The sequence below is a fragment of the Xiphophorus couchianus genome, chromosome 8 (genome assembly GCF_001444195.1).
Source record: "Xiphophorus couchianus chromosome 8, X_couchianus-1.0, whole genome shotgun sequence".
NCBI lineage: Eukaryota > Metazoa > Chordata > Actinopteri > Cyprinodontiformes > Poeciliidae > Xiphophorus > Xiphophorus couchianus.
Genome location: NC_040235.1, coordinates 24,101,632 through 24,120,031, shown reverse-complemented (window position 1 = coordinate 24,120,031; position 18,400 = coordinate 24,101,632). Strand labels below are relative to the sequence as shown.

General features: G+C 42.4%; 1 protein-coding gene and 2 non-coding genes across 3 annotated transcripts; all 3 read right to left on the bottom strand.

Annotated features, from left to right (window-relative positions):
• Nucleotides 1-53: 53 nt before the first annotated feature.
• LOC114149562 (small glutamine-rich tetratricopeptide repeat-containing protein beta-like) lies at nt 54-5,501 on the bottom strand. Its single transcript, XM_028025547.1, has 6 exons — nt 5,351-5,501; nt 4,633-4,736; nt 1,925-2,000; nt 593-692; nt 329-433; nt 54-159 (listed from the first exon to the last, which is right to left on the bottom strand). The coding sequence occupies exons 1-6, from the start codon at nt 5,448-5,450 to the stop codon at nt 141-143; spliced, it is 504 nt and encodes a 167-aa protein (XP_027881348.1). The 5' UTR covers nt 5,451-5,501; the 3' UTR covers nt 54-140.
• A 9,755-nt stretch (nt 5,502-15,256) lies between these two features.
• Nucleotides 15,257-15,447, bottom strand: LOC114150260 (U2 spliceosomal RNA). The gene has a single exon (XR_003596699.1). It is a non-coding gene; the product is annotated as a U2 spliceosomal RNA (small nuclear RNA).
• A 2,085-nt stretch (nt 15,448-17,532) lies between these two features.
• LOC114150259 (U2 spliceosomal RNA) lies at nt 17,533-17,723 on the bottom strand. Its single transcript, XR_003596698.1, has one exon. It is a non-coding gene; the product is annotated as a U2 spliceosomal RNA (small nuclear RNA).
• Between the last annotated feature and the right edge of the window lie 677 nt (nt 17,724-18,400).

Genomic DNA, 18,400 nt, shown 5'->3' with positions numbered 1-18,400 from the left:
AGCACTCTTGAAATTGCTAAGATTTTGGGAAGTGATCAGAGAAACATCAAACGTTTTTTGGAAGTAGTCAACAGGGTTGCAAGAAACTTCATCTATCTCCAGTGGTCAATGGAGAAGAGGCAGGTTACACCCTGGACAGGTCACCAGTCCTGCAAGAAACTTGTTGAGGAAAAAAAAAAATACATAAATTAACTACCAAAGAGTTGAGAAGAATTAAGTGTGAAGCTATCAGCTTTTCAATTGGAAGCTTTTGGTTTTTACAACTTTTATGAGGGATGCCAGTATTAGCACAGCATGCTTTATTGTTAGTTTACAGTCATAAACTCACCCCATCCTCCCATACGCTTTGCTGTAGGTTGGGTCAATCCCAATGGCTCTTTCACAGTCTCCAGTCGCCTCAGTATAATTACCCAGTTTACTGTGAGCAGCAGCTCTGCAAAGAAAATACGTTCATAAAGAAATCAGTGGTCACTAATAGAGTCTGCATCAGCACCTGAAGACGGTATACTGGCTTTACAACATGAAGTTATAAAGCCACAATTAGACCTTTATTGAATCACAGCATTGGACACAAACTACATGTCCTTAGTACCTGTTGCAGTAATACACAGCGTTTCTTAGGTCCAGATCTATGGCCTTTGTGTAGCATTCAACTGCACATCTGTAGTTTTCCTCCTTCATGTGGTTGTTCCCTAAAAGAAATTTGAGAACAATTGTAAATGATCTTAACCCTTTACAGTCCAAGATAATATACATTTTTCTGTGATAAACCAACAGAAACAACTCAATAGTTGTGAAGCAGAAGGAAAAGGAGTTCCTTTTCTGAAATATATTGTCACAAGGGCCAATTATTACCCTTTATTGATAATTTCTTAGATTCAATTCAAAGTCCTAAGAGGGTTTGAGTGGATCCCACACAAGATCTGAAGATATTTTGGGGGGTTAGGAGGTTGTGGTTTTGGGAAATGACGGGTTAACGGGACAGCATCGCTTCCCCGTTGTCCGACCATGACATCTGCCGCTATTAGATTTTTGCAAAGGCAAATGGACAGAAAAACAATCATGCACTTTTCTGTTAATGTTTGGACTTCTAATCTCATTTATGCTTTTGGTTTGATCATTTGTTTATTGTTAATGTCCTTTTTTTTTTTTAAGATCAGTGTTTCTGTGTTGGGCTGCACAGTGGCGCAGTTGGTAGCAGTGTTGCCTTCAGGCAAGAAGGTCCTGGGTTCGATTCCCGGCCCGGGGTCTTTCTGCACGGAGTGTGCATACATGGGTTCTCTCCGACTTCCTCCCACAGTCCAAAAACATGACTGGCAGGTTAATTGGTTTCTCTAAATTCTCGAAAGTGTGGATGGTTGTTTGTCCTGTTTGTCCCTGTGTTGCCCTGCGACAGACTGGCGACCTGTCCAGGGTGACCCCACCTCTTGCCCGAAACTTTTGCTGGAGATAGACATCAGTACCCCTCCTGACCCCTCTTGGGACAAAGGTGGTAGAAAATGGATGGGTGTTTCTGTATTAGATTCAGGTTCTTTTCCCTTTATTTTCACCCCTCCATTCTGCTCCCCTTGCCAGCTGTTAATCATTTCCTCGTTTGCCTCTGCCTGCTTCCTTCCCCAGCTGCATCCATTCACCTGTGATTAGCTCTCCTGGTTCTCTTGTCATTTCCACCTCACTGCTGGATTCTCTGTTATTCCTCCCAATTTTAGTTGTTTTCCTACAGGATTCTCTGAGCTTTATGTAACTTCTCTGTTTTATTATTCATTCAATAAAGACTGAATATTATCTGACACTTTGCTGACGCCTGCACCACCCCCATTGTCAAAACCATTTAAAATCCCAATAAAATACAGTGAAATGTTTGTGTGCAGCTTGACAAAACACGGAAATGTTAACGATGCATTTACATCTGCGGACAACATACCTTCATTTTTAAGTTGCTCCGCCCGTTCTATGTCTTCAGGAGACGGGGACGTCTCTGGTACGGTGAGGTTGTCGTTCTGCGTGACATGGAAAAGTCACGGATGAGATTTAATAAACATAAATGAAACTATTAGAGACGATTTCTTTTCGTCTATTAGTACCAAGGAAAGGACAAGACACCTCAACTTTCCCTTTGCTACAAGACCCCAGCGACTGACCTTTAAGAGCATCGATTTGAAATGACACATTTGCAATAAAGCAGGTAAACTGGAGCTAACTGTTAACAGTTCTCATCCAGTTCTCATCCTGTTAACAGTTCTTTATCTTTTAACCCACTTGGACAAACAGCAACCATCACAAAACGTTCTCTCACTGAAAACACAGCAGAAACTTCTAATCAAATCTACTCTTCTTCCTCACCCTTAAGTTGTAATGATGTAGATAAGTTGGTAAATGATTTTCAGTCTAAAGTTTCAGATATTATTGATTCCATTGCCCCAGTTAAAATGAAGGTTGTGTCTGGTAAAAAGAAATCTCCATGGAGGAATGCACAAACAGTTAGATCTGCAAGACAACTCTGCCGTAGGGCAGAACGAAAATGGCGTAAAACTCAACTCCACGTTCATTGTGACATATATAAGGAAAGACTACGTAACTATCATTTAACACTAAAACATGCAAGAGAGGCTTTCTTTGCAGATGTCATAAACAAAAACATTAACAATGCTCGAGCTTTATTTGCAACAGTTGACAGAATCACAAACCCTCCTATGACGTTACCGCCTGAATTCCAATGTATTGCTGCCTGCAACCAGTTTTCCAGCTTCTTTTCAGAGAAAATTTTAAAAATCAGAGGATTAATCTGTACATCCACTATAAAGTCAGTACCAGTGCTGTACCCAAACAAAACAAATACAGGAAAAATGACCCAATTTCAACTACTTAATTTTAAAACCTTAGAGGAAATTATAAGTCAACTAAGCTCCAGTTCCTGCTGTCTGGATGTTTTACCCACACATTTCTTTAAGAAAGTCCTGCCTGTTATTGCTGCTGATCTGATCCAAATAGTAAACTCATCACTCTCATCAGGCGTTTTCCCCCAGGCTCTGAAAACAGCAGTAATCAAACCACTTATAAAAAAGAACAATCTGGACAAATCACTAATGCAGAATTACAGGCCGACCTCCAACCTCCCATTCATCAGCAAAGTTATTAAAAAAGCTGTGTGTAAACAATTAACTAGCTTCCTAACTATAACCAACCTCTTTGACTCCTTCCAGTCTGGTTTCCAGTCTCACCACAGCACAGAGACCGCCCTCGTAAAAGTGTTCAATGACAACCATATAAATACGGACTGTGGCAGAACCACAGTGCTGGTTCTGTTGGACCTCAGTGCAGCTTTTGACACTGTTGATCATGACATATTACTGAATCGACTGGAGAGTTGGGTTGGACTCTCCGGTCCAGTGCTTAACTGGTTTAAATCCTACATAAAGAACAGGGATTTCTTTGTTTCAATTGAAAACTTTTCATCAAAGAGGTCAAAGGTCACATGTGGGGTACCCCAAGGTTCAATCCTAGGACCCCTTTTATTCAATATTTATATGCTCCCACTAGCTCAGGTTATAACAGGAAATAATATTAGCTACCATAACTATGCAGATGACACACAGCTCTACATTACGATGTCACCAGGTGACTCAGAGCCCATCCAATCACTGAACAGATGCTTAGAACAGATAAATGTGTGGATGTGCCAAAACTTTCTCCAGTTGAACAGAAACAAAACTGAAGTTATTATTTTTGGACCTAAAGAGGAACGATCTAGAGTCAATGCACAGCTTCAGTTATTACAACTGAAAACCAGCGATCAGCCCGAAACCTGGGAGTAGTGATGGACTCTGACCTGAACCTCCAGAGCCACATAAAGACAGTTACAAAGTCGGCCTTCTATCACCTGAAGAACATTTCCAGGATTAAAGGACTAATGTCTCAGCCAGATCTAGAGAAGCTCATCTATGCGTTCATCTTCAGTCGTATTGATTATTGCAACAGCGTCTTCACAGGTCTGTCCAACAAATCAATCAAACAGCTGCAGCTGATCCAGAATGCTGCTGCTGGCGTTCTCACTAAAACCAGGAAGATAGAGCACATAACACCAGTTTTAAAGTCCCTCCACTGGCTCCCTGTAGCTCAAAGAATAGACTTTAAAATACTGTTGTTAGTTTATAAATCACTGAACGGCTCAGCACCACAATACATTAAAGATCTGCTTTTATTGCATCAACCTTCCAGACCTCTCAGGTCTTCCGGTTCTGGTCTGCTCTGCATCCCCAGAACCAGAACCAAACGAGGAGAAGCAGCTTTCAGCATCTATGCACCACAAATTTGGAACAAACTTCCAGAAAACTGTAAAACAGCTGAAACACTGACTTCTTTTAAATCTCAACTAAAAACCCACCTGTTTAGAATTGTATTTGAAATGTAATCAATTACAAATTTATGGATGGAACTTGACTTAATGCTTTGTTTTGATTATTGATTCTATATTGCATTGTGTTTCTGTGTTTGTAATGATGTAAAGCACTTTGAAATGTCTTGCTGCTGAAATGTGCTATACAAATAAAATTTGATTTGATTTGATTTGATCCAATGTGTCCAACAGCTGCTTCCATCATGTCACCGTGCTACGCCGATGTCACCACTCACCTTGAGCAGAGCGTTGAGGAATATCTCTCTGAGTGGCTGGGATACAGCGAGATGGCAGTCACTGGAGCTGATCTTGAAGGTAGTCTCCAAGCACTGGATTGCAACTGAAGAGAGGAAATAATCATGCAGCTCAGGGGAAGTCAATTTTAACAGCGTGAGGAGGCTTCGTGACAGTTCACTACAGTAGTTTATCGGGGATGTTTCAGTACGATGGCGGGAACGGAAACCAGCCTAGGACTGCTAAAATAAACTGTTGGTAGTTAGATTGGAGCTGAGTTGAGGAACGACTGATTTATTTCATGAATGTTTTTAATCTACACAAGGAGGTACGGTGCTGCCGGCATCATAGCGGTCGACGAAGCTGGTGAAGGTTCCTGGAAGGAAACGCGGCAGCTGCGGATGAAAACCCATAAAAGGTTGCCAAGAAACTGAGAGGGTTCTGGAGCTGCCAGGGCTGCAGAGGAAGAGTTTATATGAAGGCATATTCATGTTTTAGAATGACCTAGTCAAAACAAAAATCCAGTCACAAGTCTGTGGTAAACCTTAAAATATGATGCTCTTGATTCAATTCAGTGAATTTGAGCTATTAATCTCCTAGGAGGGGATCCTAGAAGAAAAAATCTGGTTTGTTTACCTATCATGTAAAACCCCAATAAAAAAGAAAAACAAAGTGTGTTCTCTACACAGGTGTACAGAATAGTCGGGTGAGCTGACCTACCCTCCAGGCTCTCTTGCTCATCAGAATTTAAAGCACTGCGATGAGTTTGGTCTCGTAAAAACTGCACAATAGCGAACCCCAGGCGCTTCTCCACGGCCATTTTGACCCAGACACTGTTGAGCACAGGAGGAGATTCGGATTAGGGAAGAGGAGGGCGCTCGGTTTTGAATCCACCATGACGAATTTGTCAGAAAATGGGAAATACGTTGCCGCGGTTTTCGGTCGTGTAATTGAAATGTCGTTTTTAGTATCTGCACTAGCATTGATATCGGCCGATATTGAGACGATTAGTCGGTTAACTGGAATATACAGACTCAAAGAAGCCGATTGCTTGAGGAACAACAGGCTCAGACCAGTAATTAAGTCAAAGTTGTACACATTTTGGATTTGAGATTATTTTAGTTAAATTCTCTGTAAATATGTTCGACCCAAAACTCCTCAAGTGGCCTAGTTTTAGCTACCCCCGGTTCAAATTCTGTTAAAATGATAATAAGAATCTCATATTAAGCAGCTTTTGCTATACAATTATTAATTTGTAATCAAAAAATAATCAACAGATCATCTCAGGACCCTTTTCACATGTTGATGTTAGTATTTTTTTTTTTATTTAGCCACACATGCATTCTTTGCTACAAATGGTCAGGCGTTCACTAAAGGAATCCTGTTATTGACCTTTAGGCAGTTAAATGTTTATTTTCTTATTTAAAAGAGGAGCTGAAATATTGTTTAGGGTTAAGATTTTATAAAAGACTTCACTGGAAAATCTGCAAATTGTTTCAAGATTTTTTTTGTTCGATTAATCGTCATAATAATCGGTATTAATCAATATTAATCGAACTACAATAATCGTCAGATGTAGCCCTAATCTTTTAACATGTATAAATATAAGTTGGCCAACATTGACATCTTGGCTTATTCTGTATGTTTGCAGTTGTGTCATACTTTTTCTATCACTGAATGGTAGAACGCACAGTGCTGTGTAAGAGACTGAAAGCTTTTGATGCATGTCTTATAAACTAAACCTAAATTAAACTCTCTTCTTGACTTGTCTGCTGTGTTCTTTGGTCTTCAATGTTGCTTGATCACATGTATTAAAAACAGAAGTGTGGAAGAGGAATGAAAATAGTCATTTTGGGGTTGTATGCTGATTTGGAGCTCCTTTTGCCCTAATTAGTCATACTTGATGACTAATTTTGGTAAACTACAACAATCACATCATGCAAGGTTTTGAGCTCAAAAATGGAAGGAGGATGGTTAGAGCTTTTTATGCGCTCTAAGGGCTATTGACCGTTAAAGTCCGGAGTCAATTGTGTATCCGGTTAATTGACCGGGCCTTAATTTCACATTGTCTGCTGACTACAGTGGGTAGTCTGGAGTAAAATCAGATCAAGACATTCTCATGAAACCACACCAGAGCCACTAGATCCTCTAAAAATGTGGGTCAAGCATTCAGGCTTGGAGCGTACACTCCTAGTTTAACTTGCCAACTAGTCAGGAATATAGTGGCGTATCGCTTGGGACACCATATCATGTTCTTTCCACTTGTGTGTCAACTACTGCTAGATGCTCAAGACACATTTATCTTTGCCTTCAGGTGTTTAATGACTGCAACCTGCTGCTATATCCCAGTCTTTTTTAAGGAACTGAGTTCAGCTAAGCTTGTCACATTAACATATGATTACAATTATTAGTCAATCACTCAATATTATGCAATTTGATCACTTTCTGGGGTTATGAACATTCACATGCAACAAGATTTCACTGTCATTAGCAATGATAATACCGTATATTTTTCTGAGATGGTGGGACGCAGTCGTGCTCTGATCACTGTTTTAATAATAATCTATTTTATTGATATTGCCCTTTATGTCTCAAATTGAAATACCAAAGGGAAAATTCACATGCTGATGATGGCAAGCTACTGGGTTGTAGCTACGGAAACTGTTGAGTCTCAGACCGGTCTTTGCCCAATTTGTCGAACAAGACCAAGACCTAACAATCCGAGACAGAGGCCAAGACTGGGGAAAAAAAATCAGGAATCGAGCCCTCCTTCACTGGTGAACCTTCACTGGGATAATTTGGTAAGACTTAAAAATTCCTGTTTACGAAAAAATGTCGACGGCCACAATTTCACGCTACTTCTATTCCGTCAAAGGCCAACGACATACTCCTTGAGGGTTGTGGCTATAAGACGAAAAATTGGGGAAACGTTCAAGGGATACCAATTCTTTTGCGATGTTCTGTGCATTTATTTTATTTAGGGGTTTTTTGGTTCTAGTGGCCTCAATTTGAAAGTGCTAGGACAAAAAAGTGGGTAACGAGAAAGAGGGAAGACATGCGGAAAAGGTCATCAGGCCGGAATTCAAACCTGGCCGCGTCGAGGACTAAGGCCTCCTTACGTTGGTTGTGCTTGACCCCTGCGCCACCACAGCACCTCCATGTGCATTTATTTTAACGGGAAACAGATTTTTTTCTTTCGAAAAGTATTTATTGTTACTGTAAGCATTAAAAAAATTACATTATTTCAGTTATACAGAAATTTTCAATAACTTACAAAATCATCAGTTCAGACTAAAAGAAGCTAAGAACAAGAATATAAAACACAAAATCTCTGTGCGTTAAAAGTTGAGCAGGACCGGGGTGACCCCTTCCCAAGTCCGGAGCCGTCCCGTCCTTCCAAACAGCGCTGGTGCTCAGAGGGGAAACCTGCCCTGAAGCTCCTTCCCTCCTGCCTCACCCGGAGAGCCAGGCCGCCGCTGCTTGGACCTCTGTTCGTGGAGCGCCGGCTCCTTCGTCCACGGAGGCGCAGGCGATTCTTCTTGGTGGCTGTGTCCTTGACGTGCCACCTGCAGCCCTTGATGTTCCTCTTGTTGCTGCCGCCATCCGGATCACAGCCACGGGGGGCATCTGCCTGCGCCTGCTCACCAGCAAGTTTCTGGAGGTCCAAATGGCGTCTTTGATGGTGGCTAGGGTGAGCCAGATCTCAGCAAAGTCCTTTTTCGTTATTTTCTGCTGGCTCACCCCGTACAGCACTAGCTGCCCATGGAGGACCTCCCTTGCTGGCAAGTGTGGGAATTGCAAGGAGCCGGCTTTTGCCCACAGGTCCACAGCAGCGCTGCACTCCCACAGCAGGTGCCTCACCGACTCCGGCGCGCCACAACCGGGTCGGGGGCAGATGGACGTTGCAGACATGCCGCGGGAGTGCATAACGGCTCTGACTGGCAGGATCCCATGAGCCACCATCCATGACAGGTCCTGGAGTCTGTTTGAAAGGACGGGATGGCTCACGTTACGCCAAACGGTGGAGGCGTCTCCATACAGGAGGCCGCGCACTGGAGTCACTGGTTCCCGGCCCTGCACAACAGAAATAATAAGACGATGATTTGTTAAAATCTTGCTCTCCTCTCCTTCCAATCTAAAATGTTCTAAAAATTTCCGTATAAAAGCATATGCTGGAGGAAGGTTAAAAGCTACTGGAGTTCTAAAATCACTTTTTATCATTTTTAGTTTTCTAAGATAGGACCCGCACCAGAATCTGGTCATCGTGTTTGTTTTGTTATTGCTGGAAAGGTTCATTGCTTGTTTCAGGTACGTGCTCGTATAATGGCTGCCTAAAAACAAGTGAAGGTCTGGGACTCCTTTTCCTCCTTTTTCTTTGGGTTTGTACATGATTTCTCTTTTTATCCTTTCCCATTTAGAGTTCCATATGAAATAAAAAATGGCTCGTTGTAGTTCTAAAAACACTCTCTTAGGAGGGATAAAAACAGCACTGGTGAGTAAAAACACTGGTAAAATCACAGCTTTAACTATTAAAATCTTTCCTTCTATCGTAAGGTTCCTCATCCCCCAGAATCCCAGTCGCTGTTTTACTCTTCTTGTTATTTCAATCCAGTTTGTCTTTCCTTCTCCATGTTTGTCAAATTTTACTCCCAGTATTTTTTGTTCTTCTTCCGTTACTTGAAACTGACATCCTAATTTTTCATTCTCTTTCCATGGTCCATAAAATTTTGCTTTTGTTTTTTCTTTGTTTAATTTTGACCCTGATGCTTTCCCAAACCAATCGGTTAATTGAAAAATCCTATCTATTGATAAAAGATCTGTACATAAAATGTTAAAATCATCCATGTATAAAAGACATTTCGCTACCTGCCCTCCACTCCCCGGTATCGTTACACCTAAAATCTGTGGGTCCCTTCTCAAGATCTGCGCCAGCGGCTCGACGCAGGCCACATAGAGAAGGGCGGATAACGGACAACCCTGACGGACACCGCAGTTCACTTTCACTGCTTTTGTCAGAAACCCGTTAACCATGAATCTGCTGGAGATGTTTCGGTACAGCAGTCCCACCCACGCTACGAACCTCCCAGGAAAACCCATTTTTTGCAGTACCTGGAAGAGGTACTGGTGCGAGACCCGATCAAACGCTTTCTCGAAATCTAGATTTAGGACTATCAGCCGAATGTGTCTGTCTCTCGCAAAACAGATGGTGTCTCGGATCAGTACCAGGCTGTCCGTGATCCTCCTTCGGCGCAGGCTTGATCCGGGTGGATTAGATCCCCCAACACTCGACGCATCCTGGCTGCTAAAAGTCTACTAAAAATCTTACAATCAACGTTTAAAAGGGTGATGGGTCTCCAGTTTTTAAGATCTGTCTTGTCTTTGTCTTTATATAAAAGTGTAACAATTCCTGTTCTAAAACTGTCGGGGAGTGTGTCTAGTTTGCTAAAATCAGTAAAAACAGTAAGTAAATCCGGTGCTAAAATATCGTAAAAGGTTAAATAAAATTCTATAGGGAGTCCGTCTGAGCCTGGAGACTTTCCTCTTTTAAAACTTCTCACTGACTGAAAAAGCTCTAAAAGGGTAAAATCCTGCTCTAAAAAACTACTTTCTTCTATACTTTTCTCAAGGAAATTTAAAGTTTCTTTTATATTCTTTCCTTTTACCATTTTTTCTGAGTACAAATCACTATAGTATTTTTCAATTACTTTTTTCTTTTCTTCTATGTTAGAAGCAATGTTTCCATTTTCTGACTTTAAATCAGAGATAAAACTTGGATTGTTTAGAATTTTCTTAAAAAAGTATCTGTTACATTTTTCTCCTTCTTCTATTTCTCTCTCTCTGCTTCTTAATATTACTCCCTTACTCTTTATCTCTGCTAAAATGCTCGTTTCTTTTTTTACTTCTCTTATTTCTTTATTAAAATCCATTCCCTTTTGATTTAGAAAATAATATCTTTGTAATCTTTTCTGCAGCCCCATCATGCATCTCTGTTCTTTTCTCTTTTTATTTTTCCCTGCTTGTCGAAAGAAAGTCTGGGTCCTACCTTTCACCATCTCCCACCACTGTGCTCGTGTTTCGTACAGGTCTTGGAGGGTCTGCCACTCGTGGTACCGCTCCCGGTACTGGCCGACCAGAACCTGGTCTTCCAGCAGGGAGCGGTTGAGTTTCCACAGACCTCTCCCGGTCGTCGCACCTGAAGGAAGTGAAAGCGTGCAGGACAGAAGGAGGTGATCCGAAAAGAAAGCTGGTGACAATCTAGCATCAGTTAGGGCGCAATCCCTGATGAAGAAATAATCAATGCGAGAGGCCATAGAGCCATCACCACTGAACCAGGTGTGGCCCTCCTCTCCAGGATGCATAGTTCTAAAACAGTCCACTAGTTTAAAATCCCTAACGATTCTCTGTAATAAAAGTGATGTTTTGTCTACCTTAAAATCCTGTCTATTTCTTTTCCTATCTTTTCTAGATAAAATGCAATTAAAATCCCCCCCAATTATTAAAGGTGTTGTTCCCAGCATGTGGGGCTGCAGTTCCTCTAAAAAGTCATACCTGTCGTGTTTGTCATTAAAGCCATAAATATTTAAGAGGTTAAAATCCTGTCCGTTAAAAGTCAGATTTGCTAAAAGTGCTCGTCCCTCTCTCACCACGGTGCTCCCCTTCACCAAGATGTGCGGGTTGTTTATTAAAATGGCCACACCGTCATTTTTATTTTCATTGGAGCCGCTCCATATAGACGGCCGTGGCCACAAGTCCTGCCACCGGGTGTAATTCTTTAAAAACGGGAGTGAACATTCTTGTAGTAAAAACACATCTGACTGTACGGAGGTTAAAAAGGATAAAACACTCTGGGCTCTAACTCGCGACTTCACACTTCTAACATTGATGGTTGAGAAGGTGAGAGTCATGAGTATGATGGCTAAAATCGAGTACGACATTTTAAAGGATTAAAAACAAGATAATACTAAATTAAACCCATGCTAAAAAACGGGCGGTTATTTAAAACAAGGCGGGTTCAGAGACTGTCCTGTGAACAGAGCTCTTCCTTCCCACATGGTGGTGCAGGTCGGGTTGGAGCTCCATTCCCCCTTCGGACTCTCGGTGTCGGCCGTCTTTCTAAAGCCGTTACCTTATTTGGGTCCTTCGGGGTTGATTGGTGAGCAAAGTCTAGGAACGAGACCTCATTGGATGAGCCAGCAAGGAAGGCTCTGGATTCCTCTCCGAAAGAACCGAAGAGTTCCTCCAGCCTTCCTCTCTTCCCTACCTTGGGGGTAAGGTCGGGAGGTGACTCAGATGCCGGCCTCTTAGCCAGCTGGGCGTCGGGGAGGGGGGCATCATCGCTGCTGTCCGTCTGTTCTTCCTCAGAGTCCGAGCTAGCTCCGCCTTCGGTTAGCATCTCCCCCCCCTCACTGGATGTTTCGGTCTGGGGGGGGCTTCGTTCCCCTCCCCGCTTCCCGCCCTCTCCTCCTCTCCTCCAATCAGAGGACCTGGTGGGAGATTTGAATTTTTCGACCCAGCTGCGTCCACTTGCTCATTAACCGTTTCCGTTAGCGTCTCTTTTCCTTTTTTCAATTTATTCGCAAACGATTTTGGACAGTCTCTGAACAAATGATCCTGTCCACCACACAAATTACATTTCCGCCCGTTCGTACATTCATCAAACGTGTGTCCCACTTCTCGACATTTTCCACAGAATACTTTTTCACAAGTTTCGGCCAGATGACCATGCTCGCCACACTTCCGACACAGTTTGGGTTGGCCTTGATAGTGAATGTAGCCCCTGTTCTCCCCCAGGACTATCATTGAGGGGAGATGCTTCAGGCCCTGGAAGCCTTGGGGGTCTTCCCATTGTTTAATGGGGACCCGCCAAGCACAGTTCCAGATGCCGTCCACATCCCGCACCTTCATAGCCTGGCCTCTCACAGTGCAGTGTCTACCCAGCCACATACAGATGTCCACAGCACTGACAGTCTCATTGAACATTCTGACAATCACCGTTTTCAGGGAGTTGTCAGTCAGTTTCTCGACGTCAAATACTGAAAACTGGGTCTTAGCATTTTCAAATCGTGTCCAAAACTCCTTAAGAAGTGCGGCAGAGCAAAAACTTACGTCATATCCCTTATTGAAAGGCAGGGTAAGGATACAATTCAGGTCATCTGGCCGAAACTTCAGCACCTGTTGAATTAGCTTCCTGGAAAAGTCCAATCTCGTTACTCTATTTTCTTCTTCTTTTTCTTTAAATAAAAATCGAACACTGTGGTGCCTCCGCATGCCGGCATGGCTAGCCGCCATGGTGGAGGCACCACCAGTTAAAGGTTTAAAACCTTTACTAAAAACAATAAATAGTTAATAAACACCAATAAATACAAATAAAAGGTAAAAGATATTTTCCACTACTTAGTGGTCAATATCTCAACCGGGGACAAGATTTACTGAACCTCTAAATCAGTGGCAACAGCCAAGTCACAAAGACTACCGCTATCACCACCCAAAGGAGGGAACCGCTGTCTTAGCCAAAAGGCCGAGAAGCGATACCACATAACTGGGGAGGAGACCATATAAATCTGATCCACCCCATTCCGACTCACAGTTTAGAAACTTTAACATTTTATCACTCACAAAACAAGTAGCGTGAATAGAAATTGTTGTTTGTAAATCGCTGATGTTGGTTTGGAGTGGAAAATAAAGATGAATGAGCCAAATCAAACTAAAAGCTTGCGTGAAAAAGAAACCGATTTGCTTTGTTTCTGGTCACATGACATGCTTATAGCCAATAGAAAGCCTGAAGGCTGAAAGTCGTTTTTTTTTGGTTCTAGCACTAGGAGTACTAGGGTTTTCGATTTCTCCCCAGACTTACTGAAACAGAGCCAAAAGACCCTGAGTCCAAACTGACGACTCTGATGGCTCAAATTAGCATCCCTTCGTCAATTGTAAATGTGGCCGTTGACCGTCAGGCCAGAAGGTAGGAGTGTGAATAGTCCATGTTGGGGGTGGGTATCTGTGATACCAACAGGAGATCAGATCTCCTGTCTAGTTTTGAAGCATACATGAAGTGTTTTTGGAGAGATGTGACCTTTTGCAGCTGATCCATGATGTTGTGCTGCATTATCCAGGTCATTTTGCCAAATGTACATAGAGTTTGCAAAATATACATTCTGTTTCAAGAAATATGCAAAGGTTTTTCTAAAAGAAATTAGTAATGTTTTTCTTTTAAATAAAGCTAAGTGGGTTTAAAATGACAGTTTAGAAATAAACTAACCAAATTAATTGTGTTGATCCACCTCAAAAAAATCATGCAAAAAGTGTAAGCAAAAGAAATCTGGGAGACTTTGCACATGCAAATTTGCATGCAGCCTTTTGTGCTGTGGAGGATAAATAGGTGACTGCTTCACCTATTTAGTTCACAAGAACTAATGGCATTTATTTCAGTCATAATCTTGCGGGGGGGTGACCAAGGTTCCATCACTATGTGACAGCTGGTCAGCAAACCTGGCAAACATGATTGACATGGCAGCACTGAATGCACATGTGCTTTATCAGGCATGCATTGGGGTGCAGGAGAGACGGGTGGACTTCCTGGTTGAGCTTGCAAAAGAGTTCGGTAACTCTCATGTGAGTGAGAAGAAGGCACACGAGGAGAAACTGCTTCGGCAACAACCTTCCACACCCAGCTCAGGCAAAAGGGCGAAGTGTCAGGTCAACCATCGATGCAGGATGCCTGTCCTGAGGCCGAAACATCATCAGTGACCCCTCACACCCCCACCATGGACTGTTCTCCCTGCTGCCCTCTGGAAAGAGGTTCCGCAGCATCCGGTGCAGGTCCACCTGGTTCCGAAACAGCTTTTTCCCACTTGCCATCAGACTGCTGAACTCTTAACTGGACTGCACTCAAAAACTGGTCTCCACTTTATACCTTGCACATGTACAGAGCTAAATAACTTCTATTTTACTGTCAGTCCTGCACTTTATATTTTATATTTAGATTTATATTCATATTTTATACTGTATTTTATTTTACTCACAACATTGGAACCTCACAACATTGTCCTGAGCCGTATGCAACAAAATTTCGTTCTGTATACACCCTGTGCATGCAAAATGACAACAAAGTCAGTCGAAGTCGAAGTCTAAGGAACAATTGTGCAACTATGAGATGCGTTGAGGCCATTACCAGGGTACTTATAAAGTAATGGCCTTATTTACAGAACAAAAGCACCTGCTAGATAAAATCCTTCAGGTCAGTCGGCCCATGTCTGGACTCCAAAGGTAGAAAGGCCATTTGGCATTTCTCTAGTACTCCCAGTGGCCTCAATTTGAAAGTGCTAGGACAAAAAAGTGGGTAACGAGAAAGAGGGAAGACATGCGGGAAAGGTCATCAGGCCGGGATTCAAACCTGGCAGCGTCGAGGACTAAGGCCTCCTTACGTTGGTTGTGCTTGACCCCTGCGCCACCACAGCACCTCCATGTGCATTTATTTTAACGGGAAACCTTGTTCTACTACATAGAAACTAAGATGGACTTAAGCTGGCAGCAAAAAAAGTTGTAGTTTTTAAATCCAAAACTTCATAAGGACAAGAGCAAACCTGCAAATTCACTTGCAGCATTTGTTTATTTTCATTTAACATTAAAGGGGGGTGCACCGTTCCTGGAGGTACTGCAATACCAGGTCGATGCGTGGAGTGGACGGAGCAAGCCCCTATTCCATCTCCCTGTTCCAAAAATCAATTTAATATATGGTCCCCGGGTAGGGGACGTATCAGATATTAAACTGATAAGAACAGATACTACACTTGATCTTAGCCAAAAGGCCGAGAAGCGATACCACATAACTGGGGAGGAGACCATATAAATCTGATCCACCCCATTCCGACTCACAGTTTAGAAACTTTAACATTTTATCACTCACAAAACAAGTAGCGTGAATAGAAATTGTTGTTTGTAAATCGCTGATGTTGGTTTGGAGTGGAAAATAAAGATGAATGAGCCAAATCAAACTAAAAGCTTGCGTGAAAAAGAAACCGATTTGCTTTGTTTCTGGTCACATGACATGCTTATAGCCAATAGAAAGCCTGAAGGCTGAAAGTCGTTTTTTTTTGGTTCTAGCACTAGGAGTACTAGGGTTTTCGATTTCTCCCCAGACTTACTGAAACAGAGCCAAAAGACCCTGAGTCCAAACTGACGACTCTGATGGCTCAAATTAGCATCCCTTCGTCAATTGTAAATGTGGCCGTTGACCGTCAGGCCAGAAGGTAGGAGTGTGAATAGTCCATGTTGGGGGTGGGTATCTGTGATACCAACAGGAGATCAGATCTCCTGTCTAGTTTTGAAGCATACATGAAGTGTTTTTGGAGAGATGTGACCTTTTGCAGCTGATCCATGATGTTGTGCTGCATTATCCAGGTCATTTTGCCAAATGTACATAGAGTTTGCAAAACATACATTCTGTTTCAAGAAATATGCAAAGGTTTTTCTAAAAGAAATTAGTAATGTTTTTCTTTTAAATAAAGCTAAGTGGGTTTAAAATGACAGTTTAGAAATAAACTAACCAAATTAATTGTGTTGATCCACCTCAAAAAAATCATGCAAAAAGTGTAAGCAAAAGAAATCTGGGAGACTTTGCACATGCAAATTTGCATGCAGCCTTTTGTGCTGTGGAGGATAAATAGGTGACTGCTTCACCTATTTAGTTCACAAGAACTAATGGCATTTATTTCAGTCATAATCTTGCGGGGGGGTGACCAAGGTTCCATCACTATGTGACAGCTGGTCAGCAAACCTGGCAAACATGATTGACATGGCAGCACTGAATGCACATGTGCTTTATCAGGCATGCATTGGGGTGCAGGAGAGACGGGTGGACTTCCTGGTTGAGCTTGCAAAAGAGTTCGGTAACTCTCATGTGAGTGAGAAGAAGGCACACGAGGAGAAACTGCTTCGGCAACAACCTTCCACACCCAGCTCAGGCAAAAGGGCGAAGTGTCAGGTCAACCATCGATGCAGGATGCCTGTCCTGAGGCCGAAACATCATCAGTGACCCCTCACACCCCCACCATGGACTGTTCTCCCTGCTGCCCTCTGGAAAGAGGTTCCGCAGCATCCGGTGCAGGTCCACCTGGTTCCGAAACAGCTTTTTCCCACTTGCCATCAGACTGCTGAACTCTTAACTGGACTGCACTCAAAAACTGGTCTCCACTTTATACCTTGCACATGTACAGAGCTAAATAACTTCTATTTTACTGTCAGTCCTGCACTTTATATTTTATATTTAGATTTATATTCATATTTTATTTTACTCACAACATTGGAACCTCACAACATTGTCCTGAGCCGTATGCAACAAAATTTCGTTCTGTATACACCCTGTGCATGCAAAATGACAACAAAGTCAGTCGAAGTCGAAGTCTAAGGAACAATTGTGCAACTATGAGATGCGTTGAGGCCATTACCAGGGTACTTATAAAGTAATGGCCTTATTTACAGAACAAAAGCACCTGCTAGATAAAATCCTTCAGGTCAGTCGGCCCATGTCTGGACTCCAAAGGTAGAAAGGCCATTTGGCATTTCTCTAGTACTCCCAGTGGCCTCAATTTGAAAGTGCTAGGACAAAAAAGTGGGGTAACGAGAAAGAGGGAAGACATGCGGGAAAGGTCATCAGGCCGGGATTCAAACCTGGCAGCGTCGAGGACTAAGGCCTCCTTACGTTGGTTGTGCTTGACCCCTGCGCCACCACAGCACCTCCATGTGCATTTATTTTAACGGGAAACCTTGTTCTACTACATAGAAACTAAGATGGACTTAAGCTGGCAGCAAAAAAAGTTGTAGTTTTTAAATCCAAAACTTCATAAGGACAAGAGCAAACCTGCAAATTCACTTGCAGCATTTGTTTATTTTCATTTAACATTAAAGGGGGGTGCACCGTTCCTGGAGGTACTGCAATACCAGGTCGATGCGTGGAGTGGACGGAGCAAGCCCCTATTCCATCTCCCTGTTCCAAAAATCAATTTAATATATGGTCCCCGGGTAGGGGACGTATCAGATATTAAACTGATAAGAACAGATACTACACTTGATCTTAGCCAAAAGGCCGAGAAGCGATACCACATAACTGGGGAGGAGACCATATAAATCTGATCCACCCCATTCCGACTCACAGTTTAGAAACTTTAACATTTTATCACTCACAAAACAAGTAGCGTGAATAGAAATTGTTGTTTGTAAATCGCTGATGTTGGTTTGGAGTGGAAAATAAAGATGAATGAGCCAAATCAAACTAAAAGCTTGCGTGAAAAAGAAACCGATTTGCTTTGTTTCTGGTCACATGACATGCTTATAGCCAATAGAAAGCCTGAAGGCTGAAAGTCGTTTTTTTTTGGTTCTAGCACTAGGAGTACTAGGGTTTTCGATTTCTCCCCAGACTTACTGAAACAGAGCCAAAAGACCCTGAGTCCAAACTGACGACTCTGATGGCTCAAATTAGCATCCCTTCGTCAATTGTAAATGTGGCCGTTGACCGTCAGGCCAGAAGGTAGGAGTGTGAATAGTCCATGTTGGGGGTGGGTATCTGTGATACCAACAGGAGATCAGATCTCCTGTCTAGTTTTGAAGCATACATGAAGTGTTTTTGGAGAGATGTGACCTTTTGCAGCTGATCCATGATGTTGTGCTGCATTATCCAGGTCATTTTGCCAAATGTACATAGAGTTTGCAAAACATACATTCTGTTTCAAGAAATATGCAAAGGTTTTTCTAAAAGAAATTAGTAATGTTTTTCTT